Below are 26,363 nucleotides of genomic sequence, written 5' to 3'. Positions count from 1 at the left end.
CCCTTGATAAGGACTGGTGTGTGTTCCCTCGACTTCCCCTTCCTCAATTCCTTGGTGCTTCTGATATTAAGTGCAAGATTATTGTTCTGACGTCACTCAACCAGCTGATATATCTCACTCCATACACCTTCTCATCACCATCAGAAATTCTGACAACAGTTGTGTCGTCAGTTAATTATAGATGTCATTTGCACTGTGCATAGCTACACAGTCATGAGAGTAGAACAGTGGGCTATGCATGCATCCTTGAGGTGTGCCAGTGGTGATTGTCAGTGAGGAGATAGTATTTCTGATCCAAACTGATTGGGATCTCCTAATGAGGATGTCAAGTGTCCAATTGCAGAGGGAAGGACAAAGGCCCAGGTTATGAAGCTAATTGATTAGAACTGAAGGGATAATGGTGTTGAATGCTGAGCTGTAATCAATAAACAGCAGCTTGACGTAGATGCTGTTGTCCAGGTGGTCCAAGGACGAGTGAAGAGCCAGTGAGATTGCATCCTTGGGCCTGGTTGTATGTGCTTTCAGGCTTTTGTATCTTCTGCCTCTTGGAAGAGGGAAATGTTGGAATTTTTGTGGTGGGTGAGGTCTTGATTCTGCTGGTTGCTTTACTGAGGCAGGGGAGGCTGGCTTCTGTGATATGCTGAGCTGTGTACACAACTCAGTAGTTTCTTGTGGGCATGTGCAAAGCTGTTGCTGTACAAAGCTGTATGCAACCAGATAGGATGCTAGTGAAGGCACATCGATAAAAATTGGTAAGGGTCGATGGGGACGTGCCAAAATTCTTCCAAATTTAAGGTGTGGGCTTCAGGTACCAAGCACTTAATATTGGATTTAGTAAGAGCTTATTCAAAATTTAAAACCTGTTAGCTTAAGGGAATTTTGTCATGGAGGATTCTGAAGTTATGTTTGCTATTTGAAAATAAATGTGATCCTGTTCCCTATGTGATTTGATCTCATGTTAACCCTCATGCTTTTGCTCCAGGCCAGATCCTTCATACTGATGTATTATACATATTTGGTCAAGGAGCACAGAATGCAGCAGAAAAGTTAAAACATCTACTTCATAAATACAGGTACGAAAGTTATATCTTTCACCTGCGTTTGTGACTCCTGATTGCGTACTTTCTTTACCAAACTCTGAAGTACTTGAAAATTTTTGCAGAGTAAATCTGGGAAGCTGTCATCAGTAATGCCTTTTACTCACTGATAACCTGTTTACCAATGCACAGACCTCATCACAGGACAAATCTAAACATGGATTAAAGAGCTAAATTCTGAGAGTGGGGTGACAGTGATAGGTGATAATAAAAATTGAAGCTTAATATTTTAAAACAAAGGGTAAAAATGTCTTTGATGACTTTCTTTTACTTTGAGAAAAGAAAATGCAATCTCAAATTATAGCCACAAAATTGGAATTTAAGCATAGTGGGAAGATGAAAGGTATGTGAATGGTCAACTAGATGAGTGGAAAGCAGTCTTTCTGCTATGTATCTTTCCAGGCAGATGTTTGGAATTTATTTTCTCAAGTAAATTTCAAAAGGTTTTCCTTTATTATTTTAATTTATTTTCTAAATGGAACTTTGTTTTTCTTCCTTTCTGAAGTTGTTCAACCATAGTTATTGGAAATGGAACTGCCTGCAGGGAAACAGAGTCTTTCTTTGCTGACTTAATTAACCGGAAGTATTTTGCTCCTCTAGATGTTGTCTATTGGTAAGTCCTCTTCAGTTTTCTTCTTCATAATCAGATCATAGTGTTGGACAGCACAGAAATATGTCCTTCAGTGTACTGAGCCCATGCCACATCTGCGTTTGCCTGTTGACAATAATTCCCTTTTGCCTGTATCCTTCATTCCCTTACCCGTTCAAGTTCCTGTTTAATTGTCTCTTAAAGATACTGATTACATCTGACTCCACCACTTTCTTTGGCAGTGATTTCCAGAAATTAGCCACCATTTGTATAAAAAAGGGCACCTTGAACCCATTATGAAATTCCTCCCTCTCACATTAAACCTATTCCCTCGTGTTTCTACTAGCACTACCTTAGGAAAAAGGTTCAATTTATCTTTCTGTGCTTCTTATAATTCTATATACCTCTATCAAGTTATCCCACAGCCTTCTCTACTCCAGGGAGAACAAACTCACCCTGTCAAATCTCTCTAAAACTAAAGCCTTCAATCCTAGTGAATCCCTTCTGTATTCTCTTTTTGCAATGGTCTTTGTCCTTTTGCCCAACTGAAGTGTTTTATTCAAAGTAAAAGTTAGTGACAAGATTTACAAATAAAGTAAATGCAAAGCAAAATGTATGTTGTAAATCGGCCCTGTTGATAGTGTAACTTGTGATTTTGAAAAAAATCATCAATTCATAATTTGGCTTTAAGAACTCTATTAGCAAGAGGTTGCTAATAAATCAGAAATTTTAATTAGAGACATTAATGCTATTTCAGACTAGAAGTGTTAGATAATTCACTTTAAGGAAATCAATCACAGATGACAGAAATGTTTTGAGATTGTTCTTTCCAGCAGGCTGTTAAAGCTAGCAGTTCAACCAGCTACAGTGTATATAAATGGAAATATGGGTTTCTGTTATATGCTTTGTGTGAAGATTTATGCCCACAGCATACTTTAAAACTTGCAAACTTGAAAATAATAGAATGACAATCTATTGTGGAAATAGATGTCCATGTGGACATGTGGAAAACTGTAAACATTCAAGTAATGGAATTTTCATTTGGTTTTATAAACAAATATAGTTTGTTATTGTGTAGTACCTGTAATGTAGATGCAAATGAGAACATGATCAATAAAAAAATATTGAACACCACACTATAGGAGGTATGGGGAGAATTATTAAGATTGATCAAAGAGTAAATATGTTGTAAAGATTAAAGAACAAAATTACAGAGCATACGCCTTAGAGATCAAAATGCACTTTCACAAAAGTATGTGCAAAGAAATGTATGAGGGATTAGTTTAATAATCCATAGTTCATGGAAGAGATAGATAGATACTTTACTGATCCCAAAGGACATTACAGTGTCACAGAAGCATTACAAGTGTACAGATATACAAATATTAGAAGAATTAAGAAAGAATAAAATAATAAGTTACCTCAAGCAGTCTAACAGGAGGGGGTCATCACTTCCCCGGCTGCATGTAGATTGACTCATTGTGCAGCTTAATGGCCAAGGGTAAGAATGACTTCTTTGGAGCAACACAGTTGTCTCAGTCTATTACTAAAAGTGCTCTTCTGTTCAACCAAAGTGGCATTCAGAGGGTGTGAAACATTGCCCAGAATTGCTAGGATTTTCCGTAGGGTCCTTTGTTCAACGACAGCCTCCAGTGTGTCTAGTTTGATTCCAATAACAGAGTCTGCCTTTCTAATCAGTCTATTGATCCTGTTGACATCACCCATGTTGATACCATTGCCTCAGCGCACCAGCACATAGATGATTGTACTGGCGACAACAGACTGGTAGAGCTTGTGAAGGAGAGACCTGCATATTCCAAAGAACCTCATTCTCCTCCGGCAGTAGAGGTGACTCTGGTGCTTCTTGTACACAGCCTCTGTGTTGGTGCTGCACTCATGTTTCTCATCCAGATGCACCCCCAAGTACTTGTAGGTCCTCACCACATCCACGTCCTCACCAGCAGTAGTAACAGGGAATAATACAGGCTTTATCTTCCTAAAGTCCATTACTATTTTTATTGTCTTACTGATGTTGAGCTGCAGATGATTCAGCTTGCACCGTTTGACAAAGTCCTCCACCAGGGCCTGTATTCATCCTCCTGTCCTCCCTTTATACACCCAACTGTTGCTGAGTCATCAGAGAATTTCTGCAGATGATATGATTCAAGTGTTGTATCTAAAGTCTGAGATATACGGGGTAAACAGGAAGGAAGCCAATACAGTCCCTTTTGGGGCCCCTGAAGCCGCACAAACTGTGGGTTATCCAGGTTACATTGGAAGTGCCAACCTGCATTGAGCAGAACCTTTCCTCTCAGCAATGAGGGCTGTATGGTATTGAAGGCACTTGAGAAATTAAAAAAAACATGATTCTCACAGTGTTGCCCTTCTTCAAATGAGAGTAGACTCTTTTCAGCAGTTAGATGACAGCATTGTTGACTTCATTGTGCTCCTGGTAGGCAAACTGCAGGGGCTTGAGGGCTGATCTGACCGGGGTCAGAGGTGAGCCTGGACCAGCCTCTCGAGGGTCTTCATGATGTGTGAGGTCAGGCCCACGGGACGGTAGTCATTCAGGACCTTTGGCGGTGTTTGGGTACTGGGACCACTCATGATGTTTTCCACACAGTCAGGACCCTTTCCAGGCTGAGACCCGGATTGAAAATGTGCTGGAGAACTCCAAACAGCTGCTCAGCAACTCCTTCAGGACTCTGGGCTTCACACCACCTGGTTCCATTGCTTTGCCCTTTTGGGGTTTCCCCAGAGCCCTTCTCACCTGCGCAGTAGTGCAGGTGAGTCCATGCTGACAGAGGAGTTGGTGGGAAGTGGGGGCTGGGGGATATGAAGATTGGGATGATTGCGGTTGGCATGCAAAGGGTAGGTGCAGGGCAAAGAGGTGATGAAGACCGTGAGAGCCTGCTCAGGATCTCTTTATTGCATTTCCTCGTGATAGCCTGTGTTGTTCATCCATTTGTTGAATTGGAGGGTGGAGGAGGGGAGGCACTGTTGCTGAGGGAGGTGTGAACAGGAGGGCAATTCTCAAACTTATTGAAGAACTGGGTTAACTCATTTGCCCATTTATGGCTGCATTTGAGACTCTGCAGCTAAACTGATTGAATCAGTGATATTCTTTATGCCTCTCCGCACCTCCTGTGTGCTACTCTGTATTCTCCAGCTCTTTCCTTCCTCTTCAGCCGCCTTGATGTCCTTTAGCCCCCTCTGCACAGGTTTCAGTTCCTCCCTGTCTCCGGATCGAAAGACTCTCTTTCTGTGGTTGAGAAGGGCCTTTAGATCACTAGTGACCCATGGTTTGTTGTTGGGGGAGCAGTGAACGGTCCTGGATGGTATTACGGTGTCCACACAGAAGTTGATGTAGCTAGTGATGCAATCAGTAAGGCTGTTAATGTCCTTCCCATGTGGCTCACAAAGCACATTCCAGTCAGTAACCTCAATGCAGCCCTTCAAGGCCTTGGTGGCTTCTGGAGACCATTTCTTTACTATCTTGGGAGTAGCTAGCTGTTGCTGCACTTCGGGCTTATACAACCCAACCAGATTGTGATCTGATCTTCCAAGTGGGGGAAGAGCTGTGGAGCTGTATGCATCTTTAACATTTGCATTCAAGAGACCCAGTGTTTTCTCTTGTGTGACACTTGACAAACTGATCGAAGGTGTATAGGGTTGTCGAGAGAGAAAGAAGTCTTCCAATAATGCAGTGAATGCATTGGGGTGTTGTGTTTGGAATCTTGAGATGGTAGCGTGTATGATATTGCACGCAGCATCAGGACTGGGTTGGGAAGGCGTAATGTAGATAACGAACAAAATGGCATGGCTGAACTCACGTGGTAGATAAAATGGACACGAACTTAGAGCAAGCCATTTGATGTCCAGACTGCAGATTTATTCTTTGATTGGGATTACACCATCTGTTGTTCACAAGCATAGCAAGCCCAGCTCCCTCCCTCTTACTGCACTGTAGATTAACTCTGTCTGCTTGTATTGTTGAAAGCCCATTCACAGTACAGTAGTGTTGGAATCCGGGATTTGTTCATGTAACCATGTCTCGGTGAAATGCCATACAGGCATGAAGAGATTACAAAATAGGAGAGTGCCCATTAAGAGGTTTTTGTATAAAAAGAAGAGAATTCTAAATGGTAGGCACTGATGAATGGGGATCTAGCAGTGTTGGGTAAGCAGGAGAGTGTGAGTAAAGGTAATATTAGTGTTCAGTCCTGGTCCCCTTATTAAAGGAAGGATGCGGAAGCCTTAGAGAGGTGCGGAGGAGATTTACTAGGATGCTGCCTGGATGAGAGAACGTGCTTCATGAGGAGAAGTGGAACAAGCTCAGACTTTTCTCTTCAGAGCCAAGAAGAATGAGAGGCAACTTGATAGAATTGAATAAGATTATGAAAGGCAGAGATAGAACGGACAGCCAGCCTATTTTTCCTCGCACAATACCAGCGAATGCCAGAAATACTAGCTTCTTTCCAACTGTGATAAGACTCCTGAACAGATCCTGACCCGGATCTGGGCCGTACCTTCCAAATATCTGGACCTGACTTGCACTACTGTACTTTCCCTTTTCTATTTTCTAATTATGATTTATAATTTAAATTTTTATTATACTTTGATTTGTACTTCAGAGAGTGCTAAGCGCAGAAACAAATATCACTGTGATGATTGTACACTCTAGTATCAATTGTTTGGTGACAATAATGTATTTGTATTTGTAAATGTCCATTTAAGGTGAGTGAAGGGAGGTTTTGTGGCGATGTCAGAGGTGGATTCTTTGCACAGAGATTGGCAGGAGCCTGGAACACTCTGGTGGTGTGAGAGGCTCATGCAGTAGGGACATTGCAAAAGTCTTACATGGGCATATACAGTAAATGTAAGAAATGGAGTGAAGAGTTTGATTGTGGAGTAGATTAATATGGGTCAGCACAACATTTTGGGCTGAAGGATTTGTACTGGGTTGTACTGTCCTGTGTCCTAACTTTGAAGGATGTTGATTTTATGGAATTTGAACACTTTATCAAGAGGGCTGTATAGATTGTTCTGGGAGGTGGACAGGGATGGATGAGGATTTGTTTTTAATTTGTAGGCCTGAGGCATAGGTTAAGATAGACCACGTGACATGGTGTGTTGAGAATTCATTGAGGCAGTTTCTCTGTGGTTATTTGGTTCTCCAGAGTTGTTTGTCAGTGAAAATTTTAGATATTTTTATATTCAATAATAATAAAACTGCTAAACATTAAACTTTCTAATAAAATGCTGCTGATTTGGGACACCTCTCTCAAACGTATGTGATCTAAAAATAGTTAAAAGTTGTAATTCTGGACATGGAAGAGCCCGATTCCTATTCAGTATTTCTAGTAGATGCGCTTTATTCAAAGATCCAGTCACTGCAGATGCTGGAAAGCTGAAATAAAAAACACAGTTCTGCAAGTGACTGGCTGATTTCTGCAGCATCTGTGGAGAGCAAAACAACGTTAGCATTTCAGGTTTTTCATCTGTACCTTATCCAGCACCTTGCTTTTAATTCAGTTTAACCTTAGCAAAGAAGAAATGCTTCACTTTGTTTAAACCTTATTTCTAAGTAAGATTTAAAAGTGAAATTTACTTATTGTTTTAGTTTTTCTTCGCTCCCTCTGTTTTAGTTCTGCTTTTATGTTGTATAGCTTGCATACGTTGGCAGCAGGTATAAATATTGCTTACATAATATGTAAAAAAAAAGCAAAAGCTGAATCAAACTAAAAAAACATGAGAAAAAATTTTTAAATGACTTATTGCAACCAATTATTGAAGTAAAAACTAATAATTTATTTTTATAAGTACCATCTGGACTTTTATTTGACATTAATCTTAAATGAGAAGTAAGTATTTCTTGCTCTGCCTTATTGTGTCACTGGTTTTTATGTTTCTCATTCCAACATTAATAACAGAAGGTTTTTTTTCCATTGTTTCTCTTCTGAACCCTTTGTAACTGGCTGAAATTTGTGTTGGGCTTTTGCCCAACCCAATGTCATGAGGATTTTTTGCAACAAGTCTTTATCCATTGCCAGCACTCATACAGATTTTGACTGTTTTCTATTAACTTGATCTGTTCAAGCCAAGAGTGTGAGGCATTTTAACTGAAGCAGATGTCTCACATAATCATATGGATTCATTGTTTTCATTAGGTAAAACTAATAATGGGTTCTAAAGGGGCGTAGAACTCCTGAAAATGGTCAGTTTAAAACATTGTCAGATACTCGTTAGAAATGAAGTTCAGAAATATGTGCACTTTGCTTTAGGAATTCAACAAACCTGGTATGCATTCAGTAGCAATGCTGCATATTTTATTGTTACCTGATCCATACCTGTTTAAAAGTGTACACTGTTCATACGTCTGCACTTATTTATTTATCACTGTCAACTATGAGTGTTTCAGTTGCACAGTGCATAGTAAAATTACAAATTTCTGATGTTACTGCAGATTTAAGCTTTCTATTTAATATCTCTTATGTTATGAACTGTGGTACTTTAACTAGCCTAGAAAGTCCAGATCTGTTTCTGAAGATTCAAAATGTTGGAGCTCAGATTTCATAGAATCATTTGTCTCCATAGCCTTCTGGTGTTTTTTCCTATGCACTTTAATCCAAAATTAAGAAAAGGCATTTTGAAAGTGTCTTATAACTGCATGGACAAAGTGCAGATTACTTTGTAAATGCAATTAGAATCTAAACTTCAATGCTGTGGAAGGTAAGGATTTCAGAATATCAGACCATTGTCACCGGGTTTGATCATCCAACCTGCTCATGGAGACTCTGACCACTTCCATAGCTGTTTCTAGATTTGTGGTCTCTGTATGCAAGATAACCTCTGACCTCTATTTTGGTTACGTCCAGAGCTTGCCATCTATTCAACTAATCCTAAATCTTAGACTCACTTACACCTATCCTTGTTATATGCATCTTCAGACAATGCGGATTCACAGTTACGTGAGGAACCTATTTCTACCAGCTTCTCCTCATCTGCGTCCAAAACTCACAGTTATGCGAGGAGCGCTGCATTCCCCCCAGTACAGGTCACGTGCACGTGCCTCACAGTCTCACTGTTGGGACGAGAAGCACCGCTTCCCCGCCAATACAAATCATGTGCGCACACCTCCCAGTCTCACTCCCGCCAGTCTCACATTGGTTTTGGCACTGTATGGATGTGTGATCTTGCGCTCTTAAACTTTTGTTTTTACCTATGGTGCAGTGATTTTCTGCTTGAAATATTTAACTATGCCTCCGAAGCGTCCAATGTCAAGTCCTAGGCCATCAGCCAAGTGGCAGAGAACCGCTTTCTTGCTTGAAAAAAAGTTGGAAATTATAAACAGGGCGGTGTCGGGTGAAGGTAACACAGCTCTGGGACACTACTTCGGCCTTGGTGAGTCCACGATCAGAAACATAAAGAAAAATGCTGAGAAAAGAAAAAGTGTAGTGATTGTTTCAGTACGTGTCTTCAAAGATTGTGACTTAAGTGCGTAACCCGATTATGACAAAATGGAGAAAATGTTAAGTATGTACATTGTGCATGAAACAAAGAAAAAAACAACACTTAGTTCCGATCATCTTTGTGTGAAAGCTTTGGAACATTATGGTTGCCTTTGTTCAGAGGCTAGTGAGGAAGTGTCAAGTGATATTGTCAGCTTTAATGCAGGTAGGGATGGTTTCCTGAGTTTGTTAACTGTCACAGGGTTCACAACTTAGCTGTGCATGCTGAGCAAGCTAGTGCTGACCATGAAGCTGCTGAGCGCTGCCCTGTGCAGTTGAGGGCTATGATAGCTGAGTTAGGCATCATACCAAAGCAGGTGTTTAATGCAGACGAGTCCGGGCTTTTTTGGAAGCATATGCAGAAACGCAATTACATAAGTAAGGATGGAAAAACTGCGTCAGATTTCAAGGCAGCAAAGGATTGGTTGAATCTGCTTATGTGTTCCAATGCTGAAGGAGAATGTAAGATGAAGCCTCTCGTAGTTTACCATTCACTAAACCCCCGTGCTCTTAAGGGTTTGAGTAAGAATATGCTTCCTGTCCACTGGGCAGCTAACAAGAAAGCATGGGCCACTGGGCAAGTCTTTGTAGATTGGTTTGCTAATCGCTTTGCTGTTGAGGCTGAACGCTACTGCCGGGAACAGAATCTTGCCTTTAAAGTTCTTTTGTTGCTTGACAATGCGCTAGCCCATTCTAAACATTTGGACAACATTCATCCTAACATAACGGTGCATTTCCTGCCGCCTAACATAATATTGCTGATTCAACCTCTCGACCATGGTGTGGTATCCACATTCAAGGCATATGTTTTTATGGCGAGCCATTGCTCAGATGCTGCAAGCAAGAGACGATTTTGAAAATCCCGGGAGATTACCAATGGTGGGGGAATGGTAGAAGTCTCATCAACATCAGACATGCCATCAACAACATTGATGAATCCTGGAAAGAGGTCAGATCTTCCACTCTCAATGGAGGGAGGAAATCAATTTGGGTGTAGTGTCAAGGGGTTTCCTGCCTTCACTGCAGCTGTCCGGGATTGTGTAGCCTTGAGCCATAAAATCAGTGGGGAGCGATTCTCAGATCTCGAAGCTGCTGATGTGGTAGAACTCCTAGATTCTCATGATGAATTAAGTGTGGATGACCTTCTGCATTTAACTCAGATTGGAGGTGATAACTACAATGGAGAAGAAAGTGTCGAGTTGCAGGTGAAGGATTCTACGGTAATGCAACAGGAAGAATTCTTTAAGGCTGCGGAACACTTGGCACAAATGATGACGGACATGGACCCAAGTTTAGAATGGAATCAGCATCTCAGTCGTTCCCTGCAGTCAATCCTTCTTCCCTACAAGCAGATTTATGCTGAAAAACAAAATGTTGCCAAGCAAACAACCCTCACCACTTTCTTCAAACCGGTGTCATCCACACTAACTCCACCTCCACCTGAGCACCCCACACTTGTCGCATCTCCTGCTACTGGCAGTTCTGAGAGTTCCACTAACTTGCCAGAGAGTTCTGTGAGTCTTCCTTCACCCCTTGATAATCACAACGACCCACAACCATCTAAAGCTGCCCAACACCACAACAACCACTCATCTCTCGAAGCGAACACACCTGCCACTGTTGGTGAGTACTGTACACCCGAGTATGTTAACTTACTATGACTTATTATGTTGAATATTACCTTAAATTGATGAAATATAAATGAACATTGCCTTGTGGTACTGCTTTTGTGTCGTGTTGGTATGAAAATGTGAATAAATTACAGATAAAACATATTTAGGAAGCCCTCCAGAACGCATCCTTATTTTCTCCATTTAGCTAATTATTCACATTATGCATTGACTGCGAGGAAAGTATCCCCCCCCCCCCCCCCCGCATATAATGAGGATAGGGTGTATCTTAGCAGTAGACTCCATGAACTGAGCCAACAAAAAATCTATATTAGAGAAATGAACTTTAGTGAAACAAGGGGTTGAAAACAATAGCTATTCAGGCAAAATGATCAACAGATAAGATTTAAATATTTTTACCCCAATTACTCTTTGTAAGTGTTCTGTTTCTGCAATTCATTTTCTGTCTGGTCCACAAGACAGCTGCAGGCTTTTTTTTGAAAGTCCGTTCCAAAATTTCATGTTGCCCTTAGGATGTGATTTCTTTGTTTCTGGTCCTTGCCTCAGGTTTAAAAAATCAGATGGATAAATAGATGCTTTAATTGATCCCAAAGGTAGTTACAGTGTCACAGTGGCATTACAAGTGCACAGTTATAAATATTAGAAGAGAAGTAGAAAGAATAAAAAATAAGTTACCTCAACAGTCTAACAGGAGGGGGTCATCACAGCCCTGGCTATAGGTTGACACATTATTGAGCCTAATGGCTGAGGGCGAATGACCTCAATTGATGCTGTTAGGAGCACCATGGTTGTCTTAGTCTATTACTAAAAGTACTGCTCTTTTCAGTCAAGATGGCATGCAGAGGGTGAGAAACATTGTCGAGAATTGCCAGGATTTTCTGTAGGGTCCTTTGTTCTACCACAGCCTCCAGTGTGTCCAGGTTGACTCTGATAACAGAGCCAGCCTTTCTAATCAGTTTATTGAGCCTGTTGGCATCACCCGTGTTGATGCCATTGCCCCAGCACACCACTGCATAGAAGATTGTACTGATGACAAAAGACTGGGAGAACATGTGAAGGAGAGGTCTGCACACTCCAAAGGACCTCAGTCTACTCAGGAAGTAGAGGTGACTCTGGCTCTTTTTGTACACAGCCTCTGTGTTAGTGATCCACTCAAGTCTGTCATCCAGTGCACCCCCGTGTACTTGTAGGTCCTCACCACGTCCATGCACTCACCATCAATAGTGACAGGGAATAACTATATAACAATTACAGCACGGAAACAGGCCATCTTGGCCCTTCTGGTCCGTGCTGAACGCTTACTCTCACCTAGTCCCATCTATCTGCACTCAGCCCATAACCCTCCATTCCTTTCCTGTCCATATACCTATCCAATTTTACTTTAAATGACAATACCGAACCTGCCTCTACCACTTCTACTGGAAGCTCATTCCACACAGCAACCACTCTCTGAGTAAAGAAGTTCCCCCTCGTGTTACCCTTAAACTTTTGCCCCCTAAGTCTCAACTCATGTCCTCTTGTTTGAATCTCCCCAACTCTCAATGGTAAAAGCCTATCCACGTCAACTCTATCTCCCCCTCATAATTTTAAATACCTCTATCAAGTCCCCTCTTCAACCTTCTACGCTCCAAATAATACAGGCTTTGTCTTCCTAAAGTCTACCACCATTTCCTTTGTCTGACTGATGTTGAGCTGCAGATGATTCAGCTTGCAAAATGTGACAAAGTCCTCTATCAGGATCCTGTATTCATCTCCTGTCCTCCCTTTATACACCCAACTAGTGCTGAGTCATCAGAGAATTTCTACAGATGTCATGACTCAGTATTGTATCTGAAGTCTGAGGTATACAGGATAAACAGGAAGGGAGCCAAAGCAATTCCCTGTGGGGCCACAGCTCTGAAGCCACATAAACTGTGGTCTGCCAGTCAGGTAGTCCATTATCCAGGATACAGTTGCTTCAATTATGATGCACACTTCATTCCAGCAGCAATTTTAAAAGTCATAAATCATGTTTGGCATATTTTTGAATTGCACTTTGCCAGAAGTTACCTCATTGACCCTTTTTTTGGAGCTGTTTTCATGGTTTCAGTGCCACTGCTAAATGTGCTTCCATCCAAAACTGTCATTATCCCATCTTCAGCTGTCCTCTGCCCTGCACCCATTGCTTTTATTAACTGAACTTCAGGCTGTACTTCAGAAGTGTTTTGCTTTTCTGAGATAAAGGAAGGGGAAGTTGAATTAAGCCAGTCTTGATTTTCTTTTTTGTCTCCTGGATCTTTCTGTGAAGTGCATTTAAGTTTGATTCTTGTTATTAACATTGTCTTATAAGCTCCTTGTTCATACGACATTGCATTTGATGAGATTATTCTGCCAAAAATTGTTCCTGATTTTGCAACGGAAACTCTTTTTGCTGAAGACATTGAGAGTAGCTAATAAATTTTAAAAATCAAATCAAAGGCATGGATTTTGCTCAACTAATAATTGTACTTTTTTCCTAGAGTTTGTAGGTAAAGTTCATAGCTACCTCTGGCATCTGCACAATACATAGTTAAATGTGGAGATGACAGAGATATATTTATGGTTCTGTGTTTTTATTTAAATGTCTCCATTTATGCCATTGGTATGTCTCAGTCTTTATTTCTCTTCCTGCACGATGATTTAATTTTTATTTCCTGTTTGACACTTGTTAAATATAGTACTGTTAATAGATTTAAGGACATGATTTAGAGGTGGTCAAAGTGATTTTTTTTTATCAAAGTACATATATGTCACCATATACAGCCCTGAGATTCGTTTTCTTCAGAACATCCTCAGTAAATCCAGGAACACTATTAGAATCAATGACAGACTGCACCCATCAAGACAGACAAGCAATCAATGTTTAAAAGACAACAAACTGTGCAAGTACAAAAGTTGAAGTTGTTCCACTCGTTCAAGAGCTTGATAATAACTGTTCCTGAACCTTGTAGTGTGAGTCCTGAGGCTCCTGTACCACCTTCCTGGTAGCAGTAGCAAGAAGAGGGTAGACCTGCCTGGCATGGGTCCCTGATAATGGATGCTGCTTTTCTGCAAAAACGCTCGGTGTAGATGTGGCCAGTGGTAGCGAGGGTTTTATCCATGATGGACTGTGATGTTACATCTCACATCTGCTGAAGTTTTAAAAATTTTAGAGTCTTTGCAAACTTCTTAGGAAGCAGAGGTGTTGCCGTGCTCTCTTTGTAATTGTACTTACGCTCTAGGTCCAGGACAGGTCTTCTGAAACGGTAGTGCCAAAGAATTTAACATTGTTGATTCTCTCCACCTCTGATCCATGGATGAGGATTAGCTTATGGATCTCCGGTGTCCTCCTCTTGAAGTCAATAATCAGTTTAAAAAACAGTAAACTGACATATTTGTCAAAGTAAGAGAGACAGTACTTAGATTACAATTCAAGTGAAATTTATAATGGTAGTTCTCAATTAAATCTGGAAACCTTTTACATAGCTCCATGGTAATCCACATGCTTTCATCTCTATCACCCCGTCTCAATGCACCTAAATTATGGCATCAAATTCCCTGGCAACCCATTTTAACTGGCTTCTTTTTAAATACCTATTTTATATGACTACACCCTTATACTAATGTTACATTTGCCTTTTTTCTTCTGCATCACTGCTTGGTAGGTATGGTTAGAACTGAGCTGCACATTTTGATAATTAACCTTCAAGGACAAGGGGCTGTGCAACAACAGGTCTGGTTGCAGAAATGAAAGTAGTTCAGCGACACCCATATTATTTACCTGATTGGCACATTGGACTAATGGCATTCATTTTCTATTCAAACAGCATTAATATGTATTTCATCAGGTACCTGTAGTGCTGTAACTTTAGATGTGTCCTTGGGACTTGGATTACTCTGAGCTGCTTTTATTTTTATTAATGTACCATGAAAGAAGGACACAAAAGAGAATCAACATGAAAGCCTTTTTTTTATATATATTAGGAAGTGGCTGATGTGATTCCCTTGGTATTAAAAGTTGTCTGTCAAATGATTCGGCTGTTTTGCATCATTTCACAAAAAGAATTAATCATGAACGTTGCTGGTAATCTGTGTAGCTTTGCAGCCTTGGTTAAATTCAAACTGGTCACGATAAAATGCATTATGATGTATAAATTAAGGGCATATTTATAAATAGAGCTACATTTGTTAACTTGCTGATCGCATTGTGGCATGATGAGTCAGAGCATTTTTAGAATTCAAGTATATTCCTTTTAAAATATCTCTGAGTCAGTTAACATTTGAGAAAGAGGAATCCTTAGTATAATGTTTGAACTAATTTTCAATGTCTTTAATTATAGGGCATTAAAAAACTTCAAGAACTGCTGTTTGACTACTCAGATATAAGAAGGATTACAAAAGCAGTCATGCCATGTGTATCTTAAGATGGTAGTACAGTATTGCTAGTGTACAAAATAGGTCCCTTTGATTTTGTGAAAACCTGTCACTTAACTTGCAAGTGTGAGACATATTTGCACCTATATTTGTATCAGAAGAGATGATACTGACAGGCCACTGCGGCTTGATTACAATAAAGATGAGGTTGAATGGTTTAAGGTTTAGACCTACATAATTCAACCTGAGGCAACAAGCAGAAAGAATGAAATACTTGTATCCGGACATTATCTAATCATCTGTCAGTCTTGGTTGTGACAATGCAAATCCAATGCGTTGTGCATGTTAAGGAGTGTACAGTTTTTAAACAAATATCTTAAATCTGGATTAATTCAGGATTTTATTTTCAGTATTTAAATGCTGCATTGTTCACACAATAATAACTCTGTTTATTCAGACTAGATTCAAAAGTTTGTTTTGATTTTATAAATGATGTTCCCTTGCACTGTCAACCTTATTTGATGGACTATTTTAACAATATGAAAACAAATTGTTATCTTTATATTTTCATTAGAGATTTTGTGATTCTTTATTACTCAGTTGTTGATTCAAAATGAGATCAGAAGTCTTAACTCACTAACCCTATTTACAAATGGTTTTGTTGAAGTATATGGATGTACTTTATACTGGTGTTGTTTTTATTTTCTGTGCAACAGATTTGTTTTTGACATCAACAGCTTTAATATCCAGAACTGAATGGCTTTTAAAAATGTGCAACATCAAGGACTGGATTTGCTTTTGGCAGGGAAGTTTAAAGAAGATGAAATGGTGTTCACTTTTCAACTGCTCTGAAAAAGAAGCTGCTAATGCAGCATGACTTAAACAATACGCAGGCAAAGGCTGTTTACTTAACATCTGCACACCTCCTCAAGTTCGTACACTATTTTGACCATACCTTTATTGTGGCTGGCTAAAATCCTGGAACTCCCTTTCCAATAACATTGTGGGAGTATCTTCAGAAGGGCTCATAGAGTCAAAGCGTCTAGTACCAGTTATGCAATAGTAATTAGAGACAGGCAGCAAAAGCTTGTTCTGCCATTGAAGCCTACATTCCATAAATTATAAAGTGGTGGCATTATTTTCTTAATTGTACCCATAGGTACTTAGAGCTCATGTGCTATTTTGAACTAAAACCTAATGTGGACAGAGAAGCATTTTGACAGAGCACACTTTGCAGAAAATTTGATGCTCTGGACAGAGCTGAGGCGTGTTTTTCATCAACTAATCAGATTAAAGAATTGATACTAAATAGCACAGAGGCTAAATGAGGTAGTAAAATGGTAAATTAAATATCAAATTGCACAAAGTGAACTGAAATCAAAATTAAATGGGGAGAATGAGGATATGTTTGAAAGATGTGTAGTTTCAAATGAGACTTAATTCTTCAGTGAACATTATTGGCTCAAGAGACAGGGTAAGGTTGAAATACAGTGAATAGTATGGGATGTATACCATGTAATAACAGACATGATAAGTTGATTAGCCTAAGTGAACTCCCAGTTCTTTATTCTCATGCTTCAGTTGTTAGGATATTGGTTCTAGCTAATTAATCTACCTGCACATGTCAGGACGGTGGGAGGAAATCCATGCGGCCACAGAAAGTTTGCAAACTCTGAACAGAATGCACCAAAGGTCAGGATGGAGCCTCCCCTGCTGCTTCAAGACAGCAGCAAAAATGCTGCACCACATTGCACATCCATTCTCTTATTTATATTTATTTATTATTCATATCTGAGTCTTTTTTCCTTACAACATAGTCACGTTGCCTCATAGCCTCTCCACACTGCTCCCCTACCCTTCCCTCTGGAAACTTCTCCAACTTCTTCTCTGACCCCCCCCCCCCCCCCCCAGCACCATGTACAGCTTCCTTTTCCCTACCCAGCTTACCCACTCCCCCACCCTAAACCGCTTCCTTTCATCTGTGCACACCTTCCTCTATCCTTATTTCCTCCTCTAACCTTGTTTCTTCTCTATTATTGTATCTCATTAAAGGAAAGCTATTTTTATTGTCTAAACTTACTACTGAGTGTAACCTGATGTTGATAAATTCACCATTTTTGCAGTTCAGCACTGATTAAAACCATGATCAATTCTAGGTTCATTAAATCACTTGTTTGTCTTGCTTTCAACCAAATTATTCAGTTGATATTTTTAACCTAATATATTTCTTCTAGATCTCTTGACAGGGCACTTTTTTTTTTAGAGCCAATTGATATTAACCGCGAAGGTCCGTGCAAACAGCCTTCACCTCAAGGCTCCAAAGGTGTCAGACTTTGTCTCTGCTACTTTTTGGTGACTTGGAATGTGCATTTCTCCTGGGGATGAATCTACAGTACCAGCTTTGTTCTGATAATAACATCTGGCATCAGATTGATGTAACAGATTATGAGGTTTGCTCTTTTCAGATATGCACTCTTATAGCAGCTAGAGTGTAGCTCTGACATTGCCACACGCTGATGTCTGTTCTTGTGCCTCCTAGCTGCATGTGTGAAGTTAAACCTTTTTGACACCTGCCATTTGGACCCCTTTCTCAACAAAAAATGTCATCAGTTTCAGACAGGATGATGAGAGAAATATGATCGTTCATTCCTTGATGGATTTTCTGAAGGCTGGCTTCTCAGTTGAATGAATACACTCATTGTGTTGTCATTGAAGTATTGTTTGTTGTATTAATGAAGTAAAGGTTAGAAAGTTGTGTAATGGCAATTGGATTGTGTTAATGTTCAGCTGCATTTGAAATGACAATAAATATTTGTCTTCATTTATATACTATAGGCATTTTCAAACATGCTTGTCATGTGTATTATGGGCAGCATGTGCCTTTAACGTTAACAAAAATAGCATGACTGTCAGTTAATTTCTCAGGTCATTTACTATGGTTGCGTATTGCTATATTTCAACTCATGGAGCTTTCTGTGTCACGATGCGAAGGCTAGTAGGAATAGTCTAGCAGGTTATGGCAGGAATGGAAATTATAGCTACAAGCTTCTGGTTGGAAGAAATTTACACCAAAGGATCCAATAATAAGAAATAGTTTCATGATAGCACAATCAAAAGTAGTTATGTGCCATTGAAATCTTACCAATTGCAATGGTGAAAAGTCAAAATTTTATGAAATTGGAATCTATTTATGTAATTTTCTAGCTGTACAAAACCAGTCAGGTCAAGCTGATCAGTGTAGCTTTGAATAAATGATTCACAATATTGACAATATTGCTTTGTCAGGACCTCAACCTTCTCCTGCCTGTCTGCTCCGAACAACCCTCTCCTGTTTTCCCTTCACTCCTTCGTTGACACACTCTCTCTCTCTCTTTCTATCTTTATCTCTGTCTCTCCATATCCCTCTCTCTGCCTGCCCCTCTTCCCCCTCCCTCACTGTCCCTCTGCACCCTCTCTGCCCACCTGCCTCCTGTCTCTCTCTCTCTCTCTCTCTCCCTCTCTCTCCCTCCCTCTCCCTCTCCCTCTCCCTCTCCCTCTCTCTCTCTCTCTCTCTCTCTCCCTCTCTCCCTCTCTCCCTCTCTCCCTCTCTCCCTCTCTCCCTCTCTCCCTCTCTCCCTCTCTCCCTCTCTCCCTCTCTCCCTCTCTCCCTCTCTCCCTCTCCCTCTCCCCCTCCCCCTCTCCCTCTCCCTCACTATCTCTCTGACCTATCAGATGTTCCTCTGAAGACACATTACTTAGCCAATGCTGATACTCTGAGGCCAGAATCTTTATTTTGAGGTTCTGGTAATGCCAAGTTCTGTAGCACAAGACACAAGAACACGCAAAGGTCTTTTTCACACCCAAAGCTCTTGGTTGTGTGCCTTATCTAGGAAGTCATCATGTGATTGGAGATGAAATGTTGAGGGCAGAATGAGGGATGAAGGGAGCCTCAAAAAATAAGATCCTAACATAGATTGAGCAATACACTTTTTCTGATGCTAACAATTTTAAAGTCTGGACTCTTAATGCTGATAATTTTTAGAATAAACTTGCAATCTCCCTCAACAAGACAAAACAAATTTTAAACGTATCATTTCAGCATTTAAGCTAGCTCTATCTAGTCAGAAAATCAGTCTGTCTCATATAAAATGAATGCATTTTGGTTCAAATTAAAAATAGTTGAAATGTAATGGTATAATTCTAAACATTGTTTTACACCAGCACTTTGTTTTGACAAATGGATTTCAGGAAACAATAGTTCCTGAGCTGGCTCTGAACGTTCAGGCCTTGTTTATTCTTGTGTCAGAATTGTAAAAGAATTTGGATAAAGGAGCCAGCTGGACTTAGTAACATAAATGTAATGAACCAGCAAAGTTTTCCAGTCCTTAGTAAACAAGGCTGAATGAGAGAGCACCACAGCACATAAGGTGCACCAAACCTGTAGAGCTGAGAGAGAACAGTATTTGGTGAAGCCATATGCTACAATCAGCTTTGGAGGTCAGGTTATGTCTAGAATTCAGTGAAATACAACATGACTGGGAAACTGGAAAATTTAATTCTCTATTCAGTTTATAGCAATTTATTTAAACTGAGATTTCAGGTTGGCTTGGAGGCAGTCCAATGTTGTGCCCAGCTGGACATGTTTGTGTCTTTTCTGTCTTCATTGCCTTTTACAAACAGTGGCTCCATTCTTTAAAAACTTGATAAAGCATAAAGTTCTCAAAGATTACCTTGCCATTTTCCAAATGTTCTTTAAGTACTGTAAGGCCATGCATACCATTGAATCTCCTGCATTTTTAATATCAAGAATTTTCTAACAGAATAATTTGTAGACCGATTAATCTGAATGTGTTTCCAGTCTAAAAGAAGGTTTCTTTGTCAGGAGAAAATCCTTTCCCAGCTCTGCACCAAAACTGAGTTACATGCTTAAATCAGAGAGGATCTTTATACTGCATAATTTTCTGTTGAAGGGTGTGAATGAGAAATAGATAATATGCAGTTGTACATCAGCTTTATCGAAATCAATGAAAACTACCATTAGAGTATCGAGAGAAAAAAAAGTAAAATACTGCAGAAGATAGATATCTGAACAAATCTTGGAAAAATGCTAAACACTTAGGTCAGTCAGTGCATTAGAAGAGAATAACAACACCTTGGCATTGACAATTGACAATTACTTACAAAGCAAGCGTAAAAACAGACAATTCCTTAGGTTCTTTGTAACCTATAGTGAGTGAATTGTTTGCTGTCACCACAATCCTAAATAATAGTGAACAGATGATCACAACAAGTCAGTTCACTGCATGGAGAGCAAGAGTGTGACAGAGAAAAAACTGTCTCTGAGTTAAAACACCTGTGTTCCCTGGGAATTGAAATTGTTCACAGGCACTGATTTAACCAGCACAGAACTCCCTAAATGGGAATAAAGTAGGAAATGCGCACTGCACATTTCTGATTTTCAAAGCATACTCTGATTATTTGATCCAGTACTTGCAACTAACCTCATAAACCACTGTTTTACTTTCCACTTGAAGCATCTCTTCTATCCTCTCTACTTACCTTCTATTTAGTTTACTTCACAGTAATTAGACTTATTTGTTCTTATGAGTTGCTATTCAACTTGATTAAATGTAGTATTCATCTTATGCAATCTAGTTGTTGGTTTCTCGGTGACTTTTATTTTACGTTTGTTAATTTTACCTAATCTCACGGGGACATACTGGTAACTTTTAAGTCAGGCTAACCCTGGAACATAAATGAAGTAACATTTGTAAAGCAGAAGGATAAAGCACACCAACAGGAAGAACGTCTTAGTGCCATTAGGGGAAACATATAAGGGACTTGCTCAGAGAGGAGTTGTGATTTTTGATGTGTTGATGCTATTTGTGATTGAAATGCTTACTTTATCTCAATAGAGGATGGTGGAGTCTTTTATAATTGTAGATTAGAGTGTTGAATCATTTAAAATCCAACTTCATAGCCTTTGAATTTATTATGATGTTGTATAAAATTTGTCTTTCCAGTTTGACTCTGTATGCCTACAGAGGAACTGTTCTGACTTCCTGGTTTTAATAAGTGCCTTCATGTAGTATATCTTGATTTTGGAAAGTGGCAACTAGCGCTCTGGAATGCTGCCTACTTGGGAGAAATATTCTTACTGAAGAATAATTAGAATGTTGAAATCTTTCTTTGTGTTTTAAAGCCAAATGGAATGGTTATACTGTATTTAATGAATACCTACTTTTGTGCATTTGACTGTTTGCACAGAATGTATCTAACTACAGATCCCAGTCCCCTACTAATTTTCCTGTTAATCTATTCGCATCAAACATGGCAATTTGGTGAAGTAGGGACTGAAAATGAGTCATTTGGAGTTCTGCTTTGTGTTAATAGGAAGTTTGTGAAAGCTTCATTAAAACATTTTTATGCTTTTTTGTTTCACACAAAAATAACCTTACAGCTGACTGGGTGTGAGATAATAGTAATAAACCTACTGGCTTTCAGTGGAGGATCTAGTTAGCTAAAAATTAACTATCCAGATGAGAATTCCAAATGAACAATGTATAAAATGAGGCTTGAAATTAATAGCTGTCTAAGTGATGTGTTATAGCTCCAGTATGTGAGAGTTAATAAATGCTAATCTATTCTCCAGCAACCACATCTGGAGTAACTGTCTACAGATTGAGGAATTTTGGCTCAAAGTTGCTGAGCAGCAGACTAAGTTGTAGACTTGTAATACATTAGTGATGGATAGAGTTACCTGGTCATTTTGATCCAGGAGGCGATAATGTCTCTTGGGTTAGGTAGCAGCTTGGATTGCAAGTGAGCAGGATAGGAACGAGTTGGGTTGTTGTAGGCACAGGGAAGAAGTGATGCAGAGCTTTAGATTTTGTAATGAGTGTAGTCATCGTTACTGTTCAGTGCAACTATCAGCAGGAGTCCTGTAAGCTCGTTTGCCCTTGTTGTGCCAAAGTTAAGGATATCTTCCCAGGTCACAAAGTACTTTGAGGGGAAGGATTATCATCTATGTAGGAGACAGTAACATGGGCAGAAATGGGATTAACTGTGTGCTTAGAGATTTTGAGAAGCTGGGGACAGGATTAAACTACAGAACCTCATGGCAAATCTCGTTGAGCTGTTGCATCGGAGCTGCAATGACTCGTGTTTCATCCTGACCTCTGGTGCTGTCTGAGTGAAGTTTGCATTGTAGGTGGCTGTGTTTTCATACCCTCATATGACAGATTCCTCCTCTGTTCTAGAAGTGCAGATTGATAGGTTAATTGATCATTGTATATAACCCCCCCACCCAATGTAAGCAGCTGTTAGAATCTTGGGGAGCTGATGGGAATAAACTGCAGGGAAAATTAGTCATGTCAAGTTTATTGTCATTTAACTATGTATAAATCTATAATGTATATAACAATAGAGTGAATTGAATTGATTTTATCCTTCAAATACACGACAAGTAAAAATTTTTACGTTACGTCTCTGTCTAAATGTGCAATCATAATAATTTATAATAAATAGAGCAGTCAATGTAACATAGAAATACACTCAAGTCAGCGTGAGTTTATCAGTCTGATGGCCTGGTGGAAGAAGCTGTCCCGGAGCCTGTTGGTTCTGGCTTTTATGTTGCGGTACCGTTTCCTGGATGGTAGCAGCTGGAATAGATTGTGACTGGGGTAACTCGGGTCCCCAATGATCCTTTGGGCCCTTTTTTCACACCTGTCTTTGTAAATGGCCTGAATCATGGGAAGTTCACATCTATGGGTGTGCTGGGCTGTCTACACCATTCTCTGCAGAGTCCTGCGACTGAGGAAAGTACAGTTTCCATACCAGGCAGTGATGCAGCCAGTCAGGATGCTCTCAGTTGTGCTCCTGTCGAAAGTTCTTTGGATTTGGGGCCCATACCAACCTTTCTCAACCGTCTGAGGTGAAAGAGGTACTGTTGTGCCATTTTCACCACACAGCTGGTGTGTACAGACCACGTGAGGTCCTTGGTGATATGGATGCTGAGGAACTTAAAGCTGTTTACCCTCTCAAACCCAGATCCATTGATATCAATTGTGGTTAGCTGGTCTCCATTCCTCCCGTAGTCCACAACCAGCTTCCTTGGTTCTATGTACGTAGAAACAAAACAACGTATCTCCGAGCCAGGGTGTAAAGCACAGTGGTACATATAATGCATAGAACGTATAATAACTTATGAAAGTAGGGAGAAAGTCTACAGTTGAATCATGCATAAATAACAAACTAAAGTGTATAAATTAAATGTTGTAAGGTCAGAAGCAGATTAACCAGTGACACTTCAAATTCAATGTGGCAGAGTTCAGAAGCCTAATGGTCTGAGGGAAGAAACTATTTCCCAACCTGACCATTCTCGTTTTTATGCATTGTAGTCTCCCGTCTGATGGTAGAAAGTCAAAAAGGATCCTTAATAATATTAAGGACCCTGGATATGCAGTGCTCTTGATAAATGTCCACAATGGATGGTAGGGAGATACTATGATTCTCTCAGTTGTTCTCACAGTCCTTTGAGGCAATGAGATCAGTCTGTGTTCCTGCATGGTCTGAATAACCTTTTATGTTGTCAAGAAAAATCGATAATTTCTGAGTTGATATTCGAGTCAGGTGCAATCAGTCATATGTTCCAGTGGATAAAACTGATATAAAGAAAGGTGCAGGGAAAAAGGACTTTGTGTCAAGGTATGGCAAGGCAAGTACAAGAGGAAGAGAACGATATTGCTGGATTATCTCTTTTGGGAGTCAGCTGTTGAACATAAAAATTAAATAGCTAGATAAGGAATTCTATCACCGTGGCATTGAAGGCTATGGGTCAGGAGAGTAAATGAGATTACTGTGATGGCATGACATTGGGTGAAGGGCCTGTTTCTGTGCCATATGAACTGATCTAATTAGATTGAAAATGGCTGCACATGTTAAGAAGAGTAGCAAGTATGAAGATTGCTTCATAAGACACTCATAAGACTGAATAGACTCAGCATGGAAACAGGTTCTTTGTTCCACCAGGTCTGCACTGTCATGATAATGTAAACTAATTCCATCTATCCAATCTAAACATTGTCCATATCCTGCTGTAGCCTGTTAATGTGCCTGTCCAAATACCTCTTAAATGTTGCTATTGTATCCGTTTCAACCACCTCCCCTGGCAGCACATTTCAAGTATATGTTCTATAGACAGGAGAAATTATTATGGGTCATGAAGAATGATTCAGGTATTTTGTATGTGTTTTTGTTGCAGAAAATGTAATGAGTTTAGCAAAAGTGGAAGGGAGCCAAAAGTCTCCTGGCATTCAAAGCTTAGCCATCAATATCACTGCAGATTAAAGCCAGGCAAATCTGCTGATCCTGTGTCTGCATCCTTGATGTTCTTAAAGAGGTTGTTGTAGAAATAATGAATGTTTTACTGATGATCTTCCGAAATTCTACAGATTTTGAAATAGCCCCCAACAGATTGGAAGGTAACAACTGCACTATCTTTTAATGAAAATAGAGAAACAAAAATACTAGGGAAATATGGAGTAATTGGTCTGATCTCTTTTGTTGGCAGAATGTTATATTTCATCATTAATGGTCATAGAACAGGACAATGGTCAAATCATTCTGCAGTGCATGAGGTAGGACAAGGTGAAACATTAACAATGCAGAATGAAGTGTAAAAATGACAGAGAATGTGTCGTGCAGGCAAACAAAGTGCAAGATTGTAAAGTATATTGTGAGGTTTAGAGTTTATTTTATTGTATAGGAAGTTTGTTCAAGAGTTTGATTAAGTGTTTAGCACCACATTTCTCCCCAGGTAGAATTTTACTGATCATTTGTAATGTGTTCTACACTTATTGGCCATTTAATTAATAATATATATATTTTTTTGTCTTCTTGTACACTGTGGCTGTATTTGTCATGTATGTTGACAATGTATTAAGCCATTCTTTTGATTGGAAGTAAGAATGAATACAGAATTGGAAACATAATTAAGATTTTAACCATATACAGTATTTGAGATGCAAGTGTTTGTTGGCAGTGTGAGAGAATATCATATTTTTTACTTTTCAGGAAATATATTTGCAATAAGCTTTTCCTTAACTGCAGTTTGATACTGTCAGGCTCCACTGGAAGCATACAAGAAGCATGAGTCAGCAAAGAAATTAATATTAACAAATCACAAACTTAATCAAAAAGGCTAATGGAATATTAGTCTTATTGCAGAAGTAGCATGCACCATCAAATTGTATACAATCTTGATACAGTGTTATCTGGGGCTTGATTTTGCTTTGTTTCAAACCTTAAAAGGAAAGGAATTACGCATATTCACCAGAATAATGACAGGTATGAAAGTTAGAAGCAAATTGGACATCAAATGGTAGTATTAGATTAGATTAGATTCAACTTTATTGTCATTGTGCCAAGTACAGATACAAAGCCAATGAAATGCAGTTAGCATCTAACCAGAAATGCAAGGAATAATGTTATTTACAAAATAACTGCAAATAAAAAGTAAATGCTACAGCACACAAATATAAAAGTACTGAGACAGTTCGATATGGGTGCAATACTGCTTAGCGCTATGATGTGAGGTTCAGCAGGGTCACAGTCTCAGGGAAGAAGCTCTTTCTGTGCCTGCTGATGCGGGAGCGGAAGCTCCTGTAGGACCTACTGGATGAGAGGAGAGTAAAAACTCCATGGTTAGGGTGAGATGCATCCTTGATAATGGTTTTCACCCTGCCCAGGCAGTGTTTATGGTAGATGTTCTCAATGGTGGGCAATTGGGTGTGATAAACTATTTAAGGAGTATTTAAAATTAAGATAAATTGCTTATCTATAAGGTTATCAAGTAATATTGTGTGAACGATTAAATCCTACTAAAGTTCATATTTACAGAGGATCTAAGTGATTGGCAGAATAGGATCATTTCAATAATTGTCCTGTTCCTGTTCCTCAATTACTGATTGGCCCAGCTGCTGCATTAGACATTTAAATCCAAACATATTAGAAGTTAGAATTAGAAGTTGCATGTTTTGAGCATTCAAATCAGTCTTAATACATGTTTTAATATCCTACTGTAGTGTTGTTTATGCTGAGAGTTTTGCCCAGATTTTTATAGGTTAGCAATACTTCAGTCAGCAGTCTAGAAAGGGGACTACATAATTTTGATTACATCATGGAA

At 39.5% G+C, this 26,363-nt stretch overlaps 1 protein-coding gene across 3 annotated transcripts in view; it reads left to right on the top strand.

Moving 5' to 3' along the window:
• srbd1 (S1 RNA binding domain 1) overlaps positions 1-26,363 on the top strand; it is a 303,090-nt gene that overhangs the window by 72,945 nt on the left and 203,782 nt on the right. For all 3 annotated transcript variants that reach the window (XM_059985738.1, XM_059985737.1, XM_059985736.1), the window contains exons 14-15: positions 983-1,073; positions 1,603-1,710. In XM_059985738.1, the coding sequence (XP_059841721.1) occupies positions 983-1,073; positions 1,603-1,710 (199 nt within the window). The remainder of the gene's footprint in view (positions 1-982; positions 1,074-1,602; positions 1,711-26,363) is intronic.

This window comes from Hypanus sabinus, chromosome 12 (assembly GCF_030144855.1).
Source record: "Hypanus sabinus isolate sHypSab1 chromosome 12, sHypSab1.hap1, whole genome shotgun sequence".
In the NCBI taxonomy this organism is placed as follows: Eukaryota; Metazoa; Chordata; class Chondrichthyes; order Myliobatiformes; family Dasyatidae; genus Hypanus; species Hypanus sabinus.
The sequence above is the reverse complement of the archived record's forward strand: the minus strand, read 5'-3'. Positions and strand labels throughout refer to the sequence as shown.